Raw genomic sequence first — 18,814 nt, forward strand, 5'->3', positions numbered from 1 at the left:
AGCAAGCGTGATCAGCAGGAGCCAATCGGATCGGACGCATACACGTTGGTGACAATGGTGATAATGGCGGCCTGTTTTTGTATTTGGCGGACAACCTGGAAGTATTCGTCAACATGATGAAGGCACCGAACGATCGATATGCACATAATAAAAGCGGGATGAGCAAAAAACCCACCAGATGAGAGCTGTGGGCTCGTGCTGTGAAATATCGATTAACTTTGTTGCATGGCAACTTTGAAGATGGGTTGCATTTTTTTTGCGATATTATCCAAGGCCAAAGGTTTTCCGGTAGAAGGAAACATTTGGAAGGCATTGTGATGCAAATTAAAATTCACAACCCTTAATAATTAATTGACAATATGCATCAATATCGGTGGGAGCTTACTATTAAAAATTAAAAATGATAATTTGTTGTCCGAGCAGCAGCTTCCCTATGCAGTTTGCATTCGAGCAGTGGAAAATTCCGCAGCAGCTGTTACCGCACAAGGAAAACCATGTGGCACTTCCTTGTATAAGCTTGTTTTTTAAGCTCGTAAATTATTCTCAAAAAATCTTGTTCCCCATTTAGATTCGATCGGCGTAATTTACCCGGTCATGTGTTTACCATCTTGTGTCCGGAAACCGGAAAGGCTTCCCTTAGTCAAATATTCCTTCGATCATCCCTTACGGCAAAAAGAAAGCTCTTACATCAAACCACAAACACACAAAGGGAAGAGGACATGTACGGTTCTGATTCTTGCGATGAACAGAAGATGTTCATCAACCAAGAAATACTTTGCAGATGGAGTTATGCGTAAAGTTTCCTTCGCGAGGTTTTTTTTTTGTTTTGGCTTTCCTCCCTTTCCCAACTGCTCAACGTTACCGCCGTTCGCCGCGTGGCTGGGTGTGCAACACTATCCGGTAAACTGTTACGCAGCTTTTACTTTATGCGGAGCCACTCATCAAGAGGTCTTGCTGCTGCTTACGAGCTGGTTCGGCTCGTTTGGCAGCTGCTGCACGTAAGCAAACCGCAAAATGCGAAGCCCCGAGCCCTTGAGAGCTCAAACAAGAGTGTCAAAATAAACAAAACTATAACTAAGGAGCGAAGGAGAGAGAGAGAGAGAGAAAGAGAGAGAGAAAGAGAGAGAGAGTGAAAATATGCATGACGGGTGGAAAGACGTGTAAAGTGGTCCGTAAGGTAGGCAAATGTCTTTGTAACGGCGGAAACAGCAGACGAGCATGAGGGCGCTTCCAAACAGCTGCATGGTGCTTCTCTGCTCGCTTCTTTTGTTTAGGGCATATTAATGATCGCTAAAGGTACGGTACGGTACGGTGTCAGCTGGAGTGAAGTGGAAAAGTTTTAAAATATTCAAACTGTTTGGAAGACTTAATAAACACACTTAAAAAGATCAGGAAGGAACGTTAAAGCTCCAGGAAAGTAGATAAAAGAAGACGAACAAAGGTTAATTTCTTACAACATAGCTGAAAAATTAAAGTAAAAAATACAAAGAATATTAAAAAACAAAAAAATGGAAAGAATCAAGATAAATTGATCATTTTATTAAAAAAACAAGGCATATTAGCAAACAATAAAATACTAAAGAAAATTATAAATAGGCTTATAATGTAAGAAATGAAGAGAAAGCTTTTAAGACATGTTAAGAAGAAGAAGGGAAAATAAAAATATAAAAAGGTATAAACTAAAACGGAAGTGTTTAAACCCAAACAAAACAACATGAAAAAAGTGAGGCGACAAAGACGATGATAAAAAAAATTATTAAAAATTTATTCAATTTTACAATCCCACTCAAATTTGTAACTTTTATTAAACCTATTTAATTATGAACCGGTGGAATAAATCGGACGTGCGCCACAATTTACATCAGAATAAATTGTACCGTCTGCCGGCGGATCGCTAATACTACCCCAACTAGCACTCCATTGCCGGCCCAGTCTACCAAAAGTGGTGGTTCCACTTGAGTACCGCGACCGGAACCGGAATCACGACTAAAGGCCCGTGCCGCGTTCCGGGCTCGTGAGCACTGTGACGAAATTGATTGCATTCGGTGCGGAGATGCCGAGAAAGATGTAACGAACTAATTAAACCAGATATTACAGACGTTCAGTGAGTGGTAAATAAAATTAAAAAAGGAAAAACAAGTGGCCAAAGAACATAAACAGAAAAGAGGCAAACAAATATGCTGAGTAAGACGCTTTGAGGAGTTGTGAAAGGAGTAAAAGAGAGCGCATAACAGCGAGCCGCTCGAGTAAGAATAAATTTCTGTTGCGTTCTATTTCGGTTCGAGTTTTGCTCTTACATCCACCGGCATCTTAATGAGTAAGTTCTTTGTTTCACTACAATGATAACAATCTGCTTATGCAACTCAATTTTGCGTGGATTATTGCGTGAGAAGAATCAGACGGCAACAGTAATGTTTAATAAAATTATGGGCAAAGAAAACTGAATCTTTTCTCGTAAGAACAAGACATTAAGAATAAGTCAAATATTGCAAAAAAACATTACAATGGCAAATCTAATTAAAGGTAATAAACCAAAATAAACAAAACGAATTTGCCAAACAATATTGCGCCATCAACTAAATCGGTAACATGGCCAATAAATTATCTGTTAAACTCAAGCTTCCACACTAAACGAGCTTATTTATCTTCGAGATTTGATTCCATGTTTTGCGACCGCCAGACAATGAAAAGGTGCGCCACCAATCGTTCTACAGAAGGAAGAAAATTGCTCCTAGAATAAGCAAAGCCTGAGCACAATGGTATATGTATGTTCCATAGCGTTCACAACCACAAAGGATAAGAGCGGACAAGGCTCAAGGCTTGTCTACGAGCTCGCTTCGATACACCGAACAACCTTCCCGAACTGGGAATTATTGCTTTTTTCCCAACGCATTCTCTGGAAGCGATTGTTTGATTTCCTTCCAGCCGGCGTTCATATGTTATGCCGGAAGGTCGGGAAAAACATCAGTGACCCACTGAGGCAAGATGACACAATACATACGCACCGACAACCACATCCATCCATCGAATTGTGTCCCTCAGATGATCGGTGGAGTCCCAGGAGCAGCGGAGAAATGGAGGAAATTTAATTTACAAATCCCGGAAAGAACCGTCACAGTTATGGTGGGAGCTTCCTCGGGTTCCTTCTTCCCGGAGGATTCGAGATGAGAAAGCAAACCGTACGAGGAAACAAGGACCAACCAACCAAAGGCTTTCGTTTTATCACTACATTCTTGCACCCCTTTTTTCTCTCTGTCTCCTCTGCTCGATACCGGAAAATCGAAGCCCATAGCCCGGCGTGGTGGTCATTTGATGGCTCTACAGGACTTCATTTTCACGTCAATCGCATTGCATGCTTTCGTATCCCGTTTACGATATGGCTCGATGGCCGTAAGGTTGATTAGCTTTCTTTTCTTCGGATTTCGTGTCATAGGCCACGGTATCCTGGGTGGATTTTCGTCCCGGTTGGAATATATATTAGAATATATACTTCCTGCACGATTCAACAGTGAGTGGCGGTGTCAAATGTTGACAGACATAGGCAAAGAAATTTAAATCGCAAGGCTTTTGTTCTTTTTTGTTAGAAGTTCACAGAGCAAGCATGACACATAAGATCAAATTTCGTTTTAAAGTGAAAGTAGAATTGCAGGATAGTATTATCCTTCAAACGCAGTTTCGTAGGATTTTGTCTATTTGGCAGTTGGATAGGATAGAACTATGGGGTGTATACTTAAACTTTGAATGGAAACTGTCTCATAGACTCCAGTTCCTCTTTATCTGTTCAGTGTGCTATCATCTGTGTATTATTATCTGTCCGGCGCCATATTGGCAGTGTCAAAACTGTTGTGGATCATAGCAACCTCGGGAGTTAGGAATCTAGTAGGCGTTGCTTGTATAGTTATGTAGATGGTTGTATAGATGAATAAAGTTAGTCAGTTGTTCTTTTTCACTCGTAAGAGGAAGTACCTTCCAACAAAAACATCTATATAAATGTAAAGTTGGCACCATTATATATCCTCTTATCAGACCTCTTATGGTCTTCTTCTTCTTCTTTGTTGATCTAACAATTTAGCAGGGTGGTGTGGTGGTCGAGGTGATAGCGGCACCAGTCTTCACATAACAGAGCAGGAAATCGAATCACATCCAAACCGTTCCACCATAGTCAGAACTGACTATCCAACTACGCAAAAACGATAAGTCTAGTAAGCCATGGGCGGCATGACCTAGTGGGCCAGGATGAAGAACCCCAAATTTGCTATAAAGATGTAGAATTTCATTATTCTAAACTATAAGAGCCTCCGGTTCCTCAATAGCCTTTTGACCCAGTCCTATGGCTCCTCAATATCTATTCTATTTTGGGAATACTGGAGCTATAAAAAAAACTGAAGACAGTTAAATTCCTCAAAGCATTCAAAGAATTCTTCAAATCATAGCAGATGCTTATCGAATTCTCGAAGAAAGTACGCAGGTTCGCTTCCTGTCTCGAAAGGTTCCTAGACTTTACTTACAGGAAACCTAAAACCAGACATGAGCTCCAATGACTCACCCCCAAATATAGCATAATACAATCGTTCTATAAAAGGACATCCTTTTTTGGCGTTCAGGAAACTTACCAGCACGTTCGGTTTTCCGGTACGATCGTCAACCCACACCAGCACCAGATCGGAACCGGCCATATGCTCCGACCGGTGGGAAAAGCCAAGCCCCATGAAACCGCGCGTATTGGCGGTGGCCGTAAACACGATGTCCTTCTGGTCGATATGCCAATCGAGCGTATACAGCCCGTTCGGGTCCATCGCTTCCGACCGGCTCCAGCGATGATGAACGGGTTCGATTTTCGACGTCACTGCCACCGCTCCGACCGACTGGACCGGCCACTGTAGTACCGTCAGCAGAAGGGCGGTTCCAGCGAGCAACCGAAAAGGCACCGGGTGCCATCTCGAGGGTTGCTTATAATTAGCTAATGGACCGCGTCCATAGAACGGTTCGCGAGCTTTTCGTACACACTGGGGCGATGCCATTATGATTAGGTTGAAACTCGTTTTCTCCAGCTGTTTCGCACACGGTGGCAGATTTATATCTTCCTTCTACTCTTTTCGTGGAATGCTTCTCACTTGTTTTATTTTGGTTTAGGAGTAGATTTTCACACACCAACAGCACGCATTTTGAGAATCACAGAAACTGGCACTGCTGCTATTGGGAATCAATCGCAACGTAAAAAGGGCCAAATTTGAATGGTAATGAGCTAATTTTCAAAACAACACACAGACACAGTGCCTACTGGGTTAGGTTTAATTTTTACACACTCGCCACTATTATTTCCAGTCGATCACTGGCACACATTTATGCGCACACACTCACACCAGTTGGTTCCACGGTGTTACCTCTCCTATGCGTTATTCGCGGTGGTAAGGGATAATAATCAAGCACTTATTTTCTTTAATTATACCATCAACAATAATTTACACACTCTTACCAATTCGATTCACACACACACACACACAATCGCACTTTAAAATAGCGCCAGCTAGACTCACAGAACACTGGCAGCCTCCTAGACCGAGGGGCAAGAATTTGTTGTAATTCTTTACCGGCAAGAACGCACAATAATCACTGTTTTAGCGATGCGATGAAGAGATGATGGGAGCAGCGAATAATCATCACAGCATCCCACACACACACACACATAAACGCACACTCACACACGCACACCGGGGTATCGAATTATTCACTTATCGAGCGCGGCCTTAATTAGGCTTATCTGCCTTTTTTTCTTCTTCAGGCGCTAGCCCAACAACGATCGGGATTGGGATCTCTAAAGGAATTGAGAAATCGCAAAGCAAGACGTTAAAAAATAAAGATAGAAATCGAATTAGCAATTCAGGCCACCGTTTGCGTTGTTTGGATTTGGATTCTCCTCTAAGAGAAAAATAAAACAAAAGGGAAGCGAAGGTAAGCAAATTATTAATTTGTGCTTTGTGTGTATGCGTTTTTAATAGGGAAGCTTTATATTAGGCTTTACAGGGTTTTACAAGAGGAACTAGTGATGATCCTCTAGGTCTTTCTGGACTATGCTCAAGATTAAGGGGACAATTAACAGGTAGAACAAGACTATGTCACTTTGGAGTGTTCCGTTAGTCGAGGTGGTAGTGGTGTCGTTCTTCACACGACAGGACAGATTATCGAATCTCGTCCGGACTCCGGACCGTCTCACCGTACGCAGGACTGACGTTGACTATCCGGTTAAGGGTAATACAAAGTAAAGTCAGCAAGTAATGGCATACGAAGACCTTTAGAGGTTATATAGAGCTAAAGCAGATGATGAAGAGGGCCCTGCTCAAGATCACATGTTCTTCTGCTTCTGCGTTGTCTCTACAACCTCATGAGGTCATGGCCTGCCATTACTGGTTTCCAAGACTTGGTTATCCACATCTTGATAGTTAGATCTGCGTACGGGGACCCAAATTAACATTTAATTCTGGATAATTCTTGAAATTATCCCAAACTCAACCTCAAAAACTTCTGTCCAGTTCTATCTGAAAAGTGTCCTCTTTATCTGGCAAGCAGTCTCCAGTATGGGCGGATTATAGTAAAAGCAAACTAAGCAGCTGTTGCTTGAAGCCCCCTGAACTTGCAATGGAGTCCATGTTCATATCTACAGAGACGTATCTTTTTCTAAGTAGGCTTAGGAGTCCAGAGAGCTCTGTACTTCGTAAGGGGCCTCGTACAATTTCTCTGCTAGCTCTTTGAGTCTAGCCCAGCCGTGCAGATTCAATGTGTTGGGGGCCTTCTACATTCATTCTGCCTAGGGCCTCCAAAGGACTACTGACGTCCCTCCGAAATGGCTAGTTCATCTCGGAAACCCTGCATATCACGGCAAGGAAGCTGAGCACTAATACAACTCCAAATCCATCTTCACAGTGTAACGCATTCGAAAGAGGACCCTTCTGATAAGCGCTGGCGCTAATGATTGAATTTAGCTTCGAGCTTTCTTCTTGTCCAGCTAATGCTCCGGGTACCGGTTAACATTTGATGAATAGCTGTCATTTGGTGGCGATGATTTAAGTTTCTATCGCGTTGACTACAGTCTATAATCATCCGGTCATGGTTTCGGCCAACAGTCATAGAGGACACATTGCCAAAAATGCTAATGGGATCTTCCGTTCCTTGGGGCATCATCTTGGTAGTTCTTTATGTCTTTTCGTTTCCTCCTGTTGTCAATTCTCGCGGTGGCCAAAACCGTGGGAACTGAAACTTGTTGCGAATTTTTTTCTTCACTCCCCCCTCCCACAGATACACACACACACGCGATCACCACCTTCTTCTCCGCATGATCGCTTTTAGCTTTCGGTTGTTTGATTATTCTTTAGTCGAATCTCTGTGTTGTCCCTCTTCTTATCCCGGCACGACACAAAACTCACGGCGACAAAGCGCTGCAAATCTTTTTCGTCCGTTTTTTTTGCTGCTGCTGCTGCTGCTAGCTTTGTTTCCACGTTCGCCGTGGATCTGCTTGGCGATGCTTTTACACTACTGCCGGGATAAGAAGCCGCTGTGCATGGAACGGAGGAGGATAAACAGAACTAACGAAACGAAAAAAAAGCGCTGAATGCTGCGGCTCACATGCATCTCGCATCGGTCAGAAGATGAACGATCACAAGCAAAATCACAACCGAGAAGCCGACGACAGAACAAAAATTGTCAAACACGACACACACTGAACTGTTCTTCCTCTTTGACCTAATAGCTAATCGGTAAAGCGTTTAAACCGCGACTCGTTTGGGTATGCGCTATAAAACACGATAATAAAATTCACCTCACTTATATGGGCACAGTTCGATTCGCGATCTTCAAGCACTTCAGGCACACAACGCAACGTACGAAAATGACGCGTACGAGCGCCCAAACACACGGCAGCGAAACAGCACGGACGACTCCTTCAGGGTTGCCGGTTACGGTGGCTTTGCTTTAGGCTGCGTGCGCGGGTCTGGGTTGACCCCCGGAACAGTTGAACGCATCGAAAGCAGGCACATCTGCGCCCATCACGCACACCAACATACCCGGCATTCTGGTGCTGCTGCTGCTGCTGCTGCCGTTGTTTTGCCGTTCCTTTTCTTTCTACGATCATCTTCGGTTCGCCCCTTTTCGCTCTGTCCCGAGCGGTCGCGGTTTATGCTGCGCCGCTTTGTATGTTGCCTTGGCTCGTTCCCGTTCCGGTGTGTGTTCTTTTTTGGGGAGGTAAGGTAGTAGGTAGGTTTTTTTTTGCTTTTGAATTTGGTGTGCTGCTTTTGCTATTTTGCCCTCTGTCTCCCTGTTTTCTCGGTCTGTTCTGATCTGGCTCGTGGATAAGAGTGGTTTCGGTGCGGAACAGCCGTGTGCGAAATAAATGCAGTACGCCACTGTATGTGCGTTTTGAATTTGAATTTAATATGTTATCAGCTGGTTATAGGTGTTATAAAAGCACCGTAAGTAAAATTTATTTAATAAATGGTGAAATTGTTCTTCTTTGAACACCTTTTTATTTTAAATTGTATATCATATACATTTGTTTTTAAAGGTCTCTTTGTTTTTTCTGCGTTTTGTTAGAGAGACTTGAAGATCAAGTTAATTCTTTTAGAAAAAAATGCGAGAGAAATATAAATAGGAGATGAATCAGAGTCGATTTCCAGGATATTCCAAATATAGCCTATTTTCTTGATAACATTCTCTCTCTCTCTCTCTCTCTCTCTCTCTCTATCTCTCTCTCTCTCGCTCTCCTCTTGGCCTTATGATCTCTTAGGACCTGACTGCCATTTCTGGCTTACTAGACTTAATGATTCAACGTTGTGGGATACCCATTCCTCACTACGGGGGAACGGTCCGGATGGGATTTGAACTTATTTTAATTTTCGTCAATTTATGTGTTTAAACTGAAAAAGGTCAAAAAATAAAACCTTATTGTCGGATTGCTTTGCTTTTATTTAATAGTTATATTTAATTTAATAGTTTTTTCTATTTAAAAAACCAAGACTCTTTTTTACTTTCTTTAAACATTTTTTTTTTACTTCTGCTCTATACTCAAAATTAATTTTATCGTAAAAACTTTTCTAAACTGTTTCCTATTATTACTAAATGAATAGAAACAAGCACAACAACAACTGCTGCTGCTGCTAAAGTGTCACACACGGCTGTCAATTTCCTTTTCCCCCTTGCTTGAGGGCTCAGCCGCACCACACGGCAGCATTTAACGAGAAGCTGACAAAACCTGCGGGACAACATCATATTTACCTTCGGCCCGAATGCTGCCTGTGTGCTGCTGGGCCAGTTTAAACGCACCCGGGCTCAACACAGACACACTCTCACGTAGAGCGAACCGAAAGAACAGGCGGAAAAAAGCACTCAAGAAGAAGGATACCCATTTCCTTCCAGGCAGCATACACGAGGCGCAGGACATGTGCTGTGGTTGAGGTCCCTTTTTGCACTCACAGCCAAGGGGATGGAGGAGGAGGAAGGAAGGAAGGGCTGTTGGGTAAGGGTAGAAGATGCATCACATCCAGATGCGTTCGACATCGGTCGTTCATGTCGAGAAGGGAGATGCATTCCGGCAAATGCGTGTCAAGAGGAGATAGCGAAAGAAAGCATGCCGAGTGAAGGCTGGAAGTTTTGAAGAAGTCTTGTAATTGGGTCTGAAAAGTGTGTGTGTGTTCCAATTTTTACCACACATTTCGAAACATTAGGTTGTATGTCTTGATTGCGAAGCATTTACTCTAAGCTATTCTTATCGCCCTCGGAAGCAACTTTTAGCGACAAATCGTATTTTTATACAATTGCATTTCATCTGTGCTTATGCTTCTCTGCCCCTGCTAGAGGACACCATTTGGGTTGACAGTCATTTGTCCCTGGTAATGTTTCGCACGATGTCGAGAAATTCAAGTAACCGTTTGTTGGGGGAAATTGCGGTCCACAGCGTTCCTTGCGGTTGGCAGGAATTTGCGGAAGCAAAATTATTCAATCCGACGCATTCCGATGTATGCAAACTGTAGGAAAAGTCATTTCTCATGGCATGAAGTTGGTCGCTTCCGGACCTCCAATCCGAACCGGAACAGCAGTGTTTACTGAGATGCAGCTTTCCGGTGCAGCTTGCATTTCCTGTGACTAATATCGGGCCATTTGTTTTGAATATTTTCCAATTACTCTTATCCATCGCGCTGTCGGTGCCGTTCGGTAATGCAGTGGATATTAGAGTGATGTTGGTCCCGAAGAACTTACTGGAACATTACGTCCTGATGGACGAATGGTATCAAAATTAGCAATTCTTATGCTTAAAAGCCATCAAGAGAAGCTTCTCGAAAAGTGCAGCTGAATCTTTGATGTAAAAAACCGCTCACACACACACACACACACACACACACACACACAGTCTCTTAATGCCACGAGCAGTGTTGAAACGTGTGCCTGGCCACATGTGCCCTGTTGCTTTTACCTTCCACGACCGAAAATTCGTTAACCCGCGACCGTGTGGAAGAACGCAGAACAGGAAAGGACTGTTCCACGGTGGTAACGACGCATGAAACGAGAAGGACGAGGAAGGGCAAGGAAGCACCATGATAACGGAAGGGGCGACAATGTAAAGCCAGGTGCGTTTTGATGTTTTGCGAACACCAGCGTTTACGCACACATCGACACCGATCGCTTACCAACAGCATGCTACGATGCGTGAAAATTATGCTCTCGGATCAATGCGCTTTAATGAGAGGGAGAGAGGGAGAGAGAGAGATAGAGAGAAAGAACTTTCTGAAGGTCGAGGGTGCGAAAAAGAGACAGAATTCGACGAAAAAAGGGGTAAAAATGAAAGGAGTACTGGAGTGGAATCGAAAAAATAGTTCTAACTTTACGGTTGGTTATGCTCTGCGTGTTCTACTCGTAATCAGTTTAATAGATTTTAATTTGTTTTTAATGAACACGCTTATCGCTGGTGGAATTATGCTTGGGAATAACCGAAACATTATGTCAATCTTAGATTCTGTGTTGTCCCCTTTTATGTTGAGCGACACATTTGAGGTGAAGCATTAAAATTGAAGTTAATATTTGCCCATGCTCTTAATACAATTACTTTCCTAAAAATAAACCTGCCTTCAGAGTAAATGAATGTTTCACATCCAGCTACAAGATTATATGACCATTCAACTAAAGAAGAATAAATATTTTGCTCATTCCCGGACAAAATCTTCATAGCGATTGCTTTGTAAACGTCCACTCCCAGCCAGGAAACGTTAGTTATTTTCCTCTTATTATTATTAAGGAAATTCTCCTTAGAAATAGTGATGTAGAGTGCACTAGAGGACGGACTTGCAATGTACGCAAGACAACTGCATTGAAGGGACTAGAGTTCTGGGAAAAGAAATCCGTTCCGGAATAAATATTTCCCCAGCACAATCATCAGGCACCACCGCAAAACTGCTTACTGGTCCAGCACTATTTGCATTCTTGTTGAATGCAGTTTTTCCGGAAAATTTGCTTCCACTGCATAGTGTGTAACAAGCTTAATGGAGCTTTATTTTCCACGGAAAATTATCGAGTGAAGTGAAGAAATTTCCGCCCTTGCAGAGAAATTGTCGCTTTGAGAGGTTTTTTTTTGTTGACTTTGTTAGGAATAAAATTTGACCTCTGCTGAAATGTATTTACGTTCCGCAATATGTATTAAAATACGTTTAAAAATAATTTAAGTATTAAAAACTATCATACTATTGCTTCACGTGTCAATATTTGAAATTTTGGCTGCGTACGTCAAGTAATGTTAATCCGTATGCAGCCAACTGCGATTTGAACTGCACATTGCCTACCTTTGGGCGTATTTCAACTGAAGCTCGCAGCCACCAGTTTAATCACACGAATAAGAGCTACAAGAATAAAATAGTGATATATAAAACTTCGCAATTGAATAATAAACAAACGTATGTAACAATTAGAGCACCTGTTAATTAAATCACGATTTTATTTCCTCTTTCATTTACATACTGTTCTGGTTCGGTTGGGTTTTCGCTCTCTTGCCTAATTCATTTACATGCTTCTGATATACTTACACGAAAGGAGTGACTTAAATACTATTCAAACGCTTTGCCGGTGTAAATATTACCCATCTACTATATGATGCTTCTTTTTCCCTATAGCGCGTAACGTGACTCTAAAAGGTTCCCGAGGTCGCTCCTAAGCGGATCTTAAGTAACACTGTACAGACGGCATTTAGCACCGTTTTATCTCATTTGGATCAGATTGGATTCGTGTTTCAATTTTCTTTTTACATTCATGTTGGTTTGTTTTCCGTTATTTATTATCAACAGCACTGATGAGAAACGCATTTCTACGTATTTGGGCGTCGTGAAATGCATCGTTTTACGTTGTTTGCAAAACCTTACCGTTGTTTTGCCAATTGGACAGTGACAGGTTTGAAATTATTTGCTTTCCATTACATCTTTACAGCTAAGCGTTTCTGTATCTGTGTGTGTGTTTCTGAGTGTGTGGTTCGTTCTTGTGTACGGTGTAAATCATAGATAACTGTCAGCTTTCCTTTCTAGTTACGGGCTTACCATTCAAGCAGAAGAAATCAATGCCAAAGTTCTCTAGAAAAAAGCGTTTTTTTTTGTACAGCGTCACGGATTACCTAGATGCTTTAAATGTAGATGTGTGAGTCCTGTGTATGTGTGCGCTACGTGTAAAAATAAATTATCCTATTCAATAGCTAGCCTTAATTAACAGTTTTATTTTCGCCCACATTGGCTCCCGAGCGGTTCTATCATTAGAACCCGGGGTTTGTTGTTTAGAAAGTTCTTATTAAATTATGCTCTACGCCTTCCACAGTAATTGATTCTATTTTTGGTGAAATGTACATTAGTGTTCAGCTTTACAACTGCGCGTGTTTTATTTTTTTCGTTTTTTCTACATATCACGATTATTTATACAAAATCGTCCTCCCATTTCGGTAAAGCACGAGTTGACGCTCGTGCACGCTGTCAGATCACGTGGAGGGTAAGCATGGTTTGATTTACGATCCCGTTGCTCTCCTCTTGCTCCGCCCTCCCCCTGCCCCATCGATGGCGAGCAAATGTTTGGTGGATTTCATTCTAAGAAATAATTTCCATTAAGATAAATTGTTCGTTGTTTAGCTTTGGCGAGAGGTTTCCTATAGTGTTACGCAGAGTTTTGAAGCTTGCCCGAAAGTGTGTCTGCGAGTGGAGGATTCGAATAAATTAAAACTAATCAACCGTTGATCAGATACGGGGGTAGCCGAAACGGGTACCTTAGACGAAACATTTACATTAAATTTATAGATAAAAAAATATGAGCTTTAAGTATAAATCTTAACGCTTATTATTATATGAACATAATTTAACGTGCTTATCGTGTGGATATTAAGATTCAAATTGAGTTTACTGCGCCTTAAATTATGCAAAAAAGGCGTTTTAAAGTCAGTTCAACAGTGATGTTTCCTGCAAAATAAGGATGTACTTAAATTCATTGCCTACCTTTAGGCGTATACTGTAGAAAACGCCAGCGACTGTTGAGGAGGTTATGATTGCTCCCTTTCTTTAATGATTATTATAAATTATTGTTTTATGCAACAAATCATACATCGTACACCCAAGTTCTGAAAAACGCTTATTGAACAATATTTAACCGGCAGCAGGAAGAAGTTGTTTAAGTTCGAGGAAACATTTTTTTGATCAAATGTAACAAAAAATAGGCAATGGAATGTTAAACAAAAGATCTGCAACTCACAGGGATGAGTTACATCCCAACAGGTTAGTCTTAGAAGTTTCAAACATAAATTGCTATCGAGATCCAATAAATCATCCGTCCAGATTGTGAGAATCGTTTGCGATGAAAGGGTTTCGGAATACATTGGACGCACATCAAAGGGACAATTGAACCGGGGACGAGAGAGGATGAGATTTATCAGTAACAACTCAAGGTATGACTTGCATTGATGCAAAACGATAAATCTGCCATAGCACTTTGTGTACAGTTTTGTTTCTTGAAGATGCAAATTAAATTCAGAGCGGTGGATGGTAAAGCAGCGATCGCGCGTAGGGTTGATTCTTCAAGTTCACCCTCACAGCGCATGCATGAGAATACATATATCTGCTATCTGTTTATACAAACAGATGCTCATCAATCTGTTTCGCGAGCTGTATCAAATTAATACGACGCTCATTTTGAAGAGAACTGCAAAGCTCGCGCATACGTGGGATTTCTTTTTAGCGACACGTGCGCGTTTGGGCGGCATATTCAATGAAATGCTTTCGGGGGGTTTTTTTTTTCACTGCCATTCTTTGTGGAAAAAAAATCATGGAAAATATGTATTAAATATTTCGCGGGACATTAAACATATACAATACAAATAGAGGGCATCGGCAAAGCAAGCATAATCATCATGCGATGCGTAACTGATTGATGTTTGAAAAAGCCTCATTTCGGCGCCCTAATTTAGGCATGTATTTATCAAACAGCGTAGCGCAGTAATATGCACCTAAAAGCATGCAATCCGCACGACACATTCACAGTGGCTTTTTAGAAATTTTCGCTACCACGCTACTTAGCCCCATTGAAAGGTTATTTTGACCTAGCCCCCATAAACCGAGCATGCTTTCAGCAGATAAAAGCTACCACTCAGATGATCCCCACCAGCAACGTGACATCGCCATGAATAATTGAAACTGTTGGTGATTTTCACATTATTGAACATGATTCTGTGATTAGATTTTGATTTGCTGAAAACAAATTTGATGAAAAAAAAAAAACCAAACGAAGCCGGACGTTAGCTGCACGTTGCGCCTTACTGTTTATGGGCTTCCCTCACTTTCCAGCACTCGTGGCGCATGAAAAATTCATGACCGAATCATTTCTTCAATCGCGTGGAAACGGCAGAAGTTTTGTTTTGCTTTTGGTTTCGTTTTCAGCCCGAAACCCACATTCGGAAGCATATTTTGCAGCGCAATGTAGGTTGTCTGGCAGACATGGATGTGATTTGGTTTCGTTGGTTCGTTGGCAAACCCGAGTGTGAGTGTGTGTAGTGGCCCCGTGGCAAACCTGGGAGATATGGCTGTATAATGGTTAAAATATGTACTGTTCGGAGTGTTCTTTGCAATACAAACCAGAACACGTTGTTTCAATTCTGTTTGAGGCAATACAAAAAACAAGAATTTCTCGTGCATTGGCCTACCACATTGTCATGTTTCTGTTGCTAATTGAATGCAAATTTAATGTTTTAGCAGCATCACAATAGACAAGCATCGTCCAAAAAAAATCCTTTCTACTCCATACTCGAGAACGACATACAAAATAATGAACTATTTGGTAGGTTTTTGAGTTGTAAAGCATGCAATCAGAAAGGAAACAATTGTCCAATTTGCTACCAAGGTCAGCAAGTGGCAAGGATTAGCATGAGGCTTCAATTGAGCTTAATCGTGTTATTCATACGCATACCAACAGCAAGTAAACAGGCCTTTGAAATGTTTCATCAAAGGCGCCTAAATGTATGCAATGTGAGAATCATTTGAATTTGACACGTATTCTTCGGGTTTGGCGCAGTATGATACACACTATCGTGCTTCCTTAAAGGACTAACCTCATTTACATGCAAAATCAATACCGGAAGCAGTAAATTAGTTTCACTGCAGACATGTACAAGCGAGCAGCGCGAGTATAACGTTGCATCGGATTGAGGATGGATCTAGTATTAAAATTAGTGTTGTAGTTGTGTAGTAAAGCCGACGGCTACGTGTAGAAGAAGAAATTAGTTCTGTTCTATGAAGAGATTTTCTTGCCGGGCTTTCAAAGCAAATGTGTTTTTTTATCACTGAACCATGCTTAAGGCTTTTATCTTCGGATAGACCGAAAGGTATAAAAAGGGCGATTAAACAAACCATGCGCTTAGCTTCATCACAGACTAGTATTTGAACTTTGAAGTGAAAAACGGGGAATACCAATGAGCAAAGAAACAGAACGACCAAAGATTCATCGTTCGCTCGAAACGAAAGCACTTTCCTTGCCGAAGCAGAAAAGCGTGATAAGCAAAGCGTACACCATTAAAAGCGGTGCACTTGACATTGCCGAGCAAGAGCAGCTGTTCATTTACCACAAAAAGGCACACACACACACCTTGCCTGGACAGCGCAGAGCAACTTTTGTTGCCCTATAATTGTTTGACAAATCTTAAGCTAGCCCAACAACAGATAAAGCTGTTGACTGCTGAAGGTTCCGAAGTTATCTGGACTGGACTGGAGTTTCTCTTTGTGTGCCTTTTCGGTCGCCCCCGGAAAGCAACCGGAACGGTGGGCAATCTTACCAGTGCCAGTAATTTGTAAGCTCTGCTTAACCTTTCCTCCGCACCCCATTGGTAAGGACATTTGTCTGGGGTTTGTGTTTTATTTCGGACCTTTCTTTTTCCTTGACACATTTACTCCCGCGCAGAATAATTAGCGATAAGAGTATGTCGTTTTTTTGCGCTGGGCGGGATCCCATTGTCCGACCTTTCCAGCGTCACCATCCACTAATCTTCAAACAATGGGAAGGAAAATTTGTGCTTTTGGTAATTTTTTTATTATTAGAATCTCTACCGAATGGTAGTGGAGTTAATGCTTAATGCTTTTCTTCGAAAAATTTCACGAAATGTACAAATTATCATTTTAGTTTTCAAATAAAACAAACATTAAATCAAATCAGCTAGTTTTCGAGCGACTTCTCAAGAAGGATCAGTACCACTTGAACATGAAAAGCGGTTGCTGGTACAAACATTCACCGGACATATGCTTGTGTTTTTTTTTTATTGCGGACAAAAATATTTTACCGGAATAAAAGGGATAACGCGCTTTGGTCAACAAAACTTCAACCCCGCCATGTCTCAAATACCGAATTCAATCATAAACTTCACGTTTACGAACACGTTTCCCCGACGTAAAGTGACATCGGACATATCATCGTAGAGGTTGAAGGCAGATCGGAAATCCTTCTCGGAAGGCCAATCGCCTCCCTAACTCTCTACATTCATTCAACGGTTCAGCGTTGAAACCCAAATGGCGTTAGCAAGAACCAGGAGTTTAGGAAAACCTGGGACGAGTTTTTCGGGCGTCTGATCCCGACGATAAGGAAGAAAAAAAAAAACAGCCACAGCAAGCTTTCGTCAGATAATTGCCTTCAGCGATGTGATTCGCCGTTTATGGATTGGATGTGTGAAATTAAATGGTGATGAAAAACTTACGAAATTTTGGTGTTTCATGGTTGCATGCCTTATTTAGGTGCTTTGAGGAAGAATTTTTTGCAGAAAAGTTATCAGAAATCCACAGAGCAGTCAATTGTGAGTTAAAAAAAGCTTCTTCCTAGTCAACGTGTTCGTTGAGCAATGAAGTGAACCAGCTAGCCAAATTGCAACAGCAAACAAGGTTGGATCGAATTTCTGGCACAGATTCCTCTAAGGAAGATAAATACCAGGGAAATGAAGCCACTAATTGCACGAGAGTCGGTCCATTCCTTCTGCACGAACCGGTGACATTTCCGCAAATTTATCGAACGTATCCCGCGATGCTGGGTGAATACGGAATGAAGTCATGCCGGTTGCATAAACAAGCAGCTGCGTTGCTAGGAAATTTGGTAGATCGGAAATCTTCGACTCGGTTTGACCATAAATCGGTTTTTGGCGCATGGTACGGGAGGTTCGTGCGAGGAGATCATATGAGGAGGCTGACAATTTGAGACTGTAGCTATGAAACCACGATCACGTAGATTTGCAGATATTGGCACAAGGAATATACAAATGAAAAAATAAATAGGTAAAATAGGCATAGAAAGATGCCTTTTCCTTACAGAAATTGAAAATGTGTTGCGGATTGCATACTTTTTGGCGTCTCTACTATAGACGAATTGTGCTGAAATATAAATAGTTTAAAATACAGTTTTCGGCAAACAAGGACCTCTAAAAAGTGTTACAAAATTATACCAACAAATCTCTTTCAACTTCAAGGTACTCTAAACACAAACTTCATGTAAACTCCATTTTGAAAACCACAAACATTAAGCTAACGCTCAATATGGTCGTCAGTGAAGCGCGAGAGTGAGAGCAACAATCATCCTACCGCAAAAGGGCTTTTCCAAAAACACTTATCAATCATTTTCCAACTCGCAAATGGACAGTCTTACTCACTTACAAACACACACACGCACACACATACGTACACTAATATACACGACGTGCATACTCTCGCGCGCCGGGTGTCGTAAATCAAACCTTGCTCATTTCGCACGCTTGGCGTGGCCGTACCGCGGAACGACCCGGAGGCAATCGGAAACCGACGGTCGGCAGCTTCCGGTCGCCGGTTGTTGCTCCTTTCGTAGGCCACAAATCTTGGTCAGCGTCACCACCAACATCCACCCCATCCGCGTCGCAGCTAGCATCCGTCGACGGCAGCTCGTGGGTCGTCGCTAGCCTTGGGATAACACCCCGGGTTCGGTTTCCGGCGCCCGGTAGATGGTGCTTTCGCTGTTACGACAAACACACCATTTCCTTTTCGTGCACTGCGCCCTCCGATTTGGAGTTGCCGTTCGGTATCATCACGATCGTCGTCTCCTGGATGTTTCTGTGGGTGGAATCGAAACAGAAACAAAGGGTTTTATTTGTTAAACGAATTGTTACAGCAAGTACGCAGCTTTCACACATGTTTGCGAAATCTGCTGGATCTTTTAAAGTGACAGAACCCTGTAAGTTTCCTTCCCAACAATATCCGGACCATTAACAACATTCCTGTAAGAATATTACCGTTCTTCACTGTAAATATGCGTAACTTCA

General features: G+C 41.9%; 2 protein-coding genes across 13 annotated transcripts in view; both read right to left on the reverse strand.

The window, feature by feature from the left end:
- LOC118507245 (MOXD1 homolog 1) overlaps positions 1 to 7,982 on the reverse strand; it is a 52,081-nt gene extending 44,099 nt beyond the window's left edge. Inside the window, exons 1-3 of one of the 7 annotated variants that reach the window (XM_036045514.1) lie at positions 7,814 to 7,982; positions 5,477 to 5,815; positions 4,614 to 5,190 (exon numbers count right to left, since the gene is read on the reverse strand). In XM_036045514.1, the coding sequence (XP_035901407.1) occupies positions 4,614 to 5,021 (408 nt within the window). In that variant the 5' untranslated portion in view covers positions 5,022 to 5,190; positions 5,477 to 5,815; positions 7,814 to 7,982. Of the gene's footprint in view, positions 1 to 4,613; positions 5,920 to 7,813 lie in introns of all 7 variants that reach the window. The other 6 variants (XM_036045513.1, XM_036045508.1, XM_036045511.1 and 3 more) reach the window with 6 other exon arrangements.
- A 3,953-nt stretch (positions 7,983 to 11,935) lies between these two features.
- The window catches only part of LOC118507277 (neuropeptide CCHamide-1 receptor-like), a 55,881-nt gene continuing 49,002 nt past the window's right edge, over positions 11,936 to 18,814 (reverse strand). For all 6 annotated transcript variants that reach the window (XM_036045585.1, XM_036045584.1, XM_036045587.1 and 3 more), the window contains exon 10: positions 11,936 to 18,605. In XM_036045585.1, coding sequence (XP_035901478.1) covers positions 18,512 to 18,605 — 94 coding nt within the window. In that variant the 3' untranslated portion in view covers positions 11,936 to 18,511. The remainder of the gene's footprint in view (positions 18,606 to 18,814) is intronic.

Source organism: Anopheles stephensi, chromosome 2 (assembly GCF_013141755.1).
Source record: "Anopheles stephensi strain Indian chromosome 2, UCI_ANSTEP_V1.0, whole genome shotgun sequence".
In the NCBI taxonomy this organism is placed as follows: domain Eukaryota; kingdom Metazoa; phylum Arthropoda; class Insecta; order Diptera; family Culicidae; genus Anopheles; species Anopheles stephensi.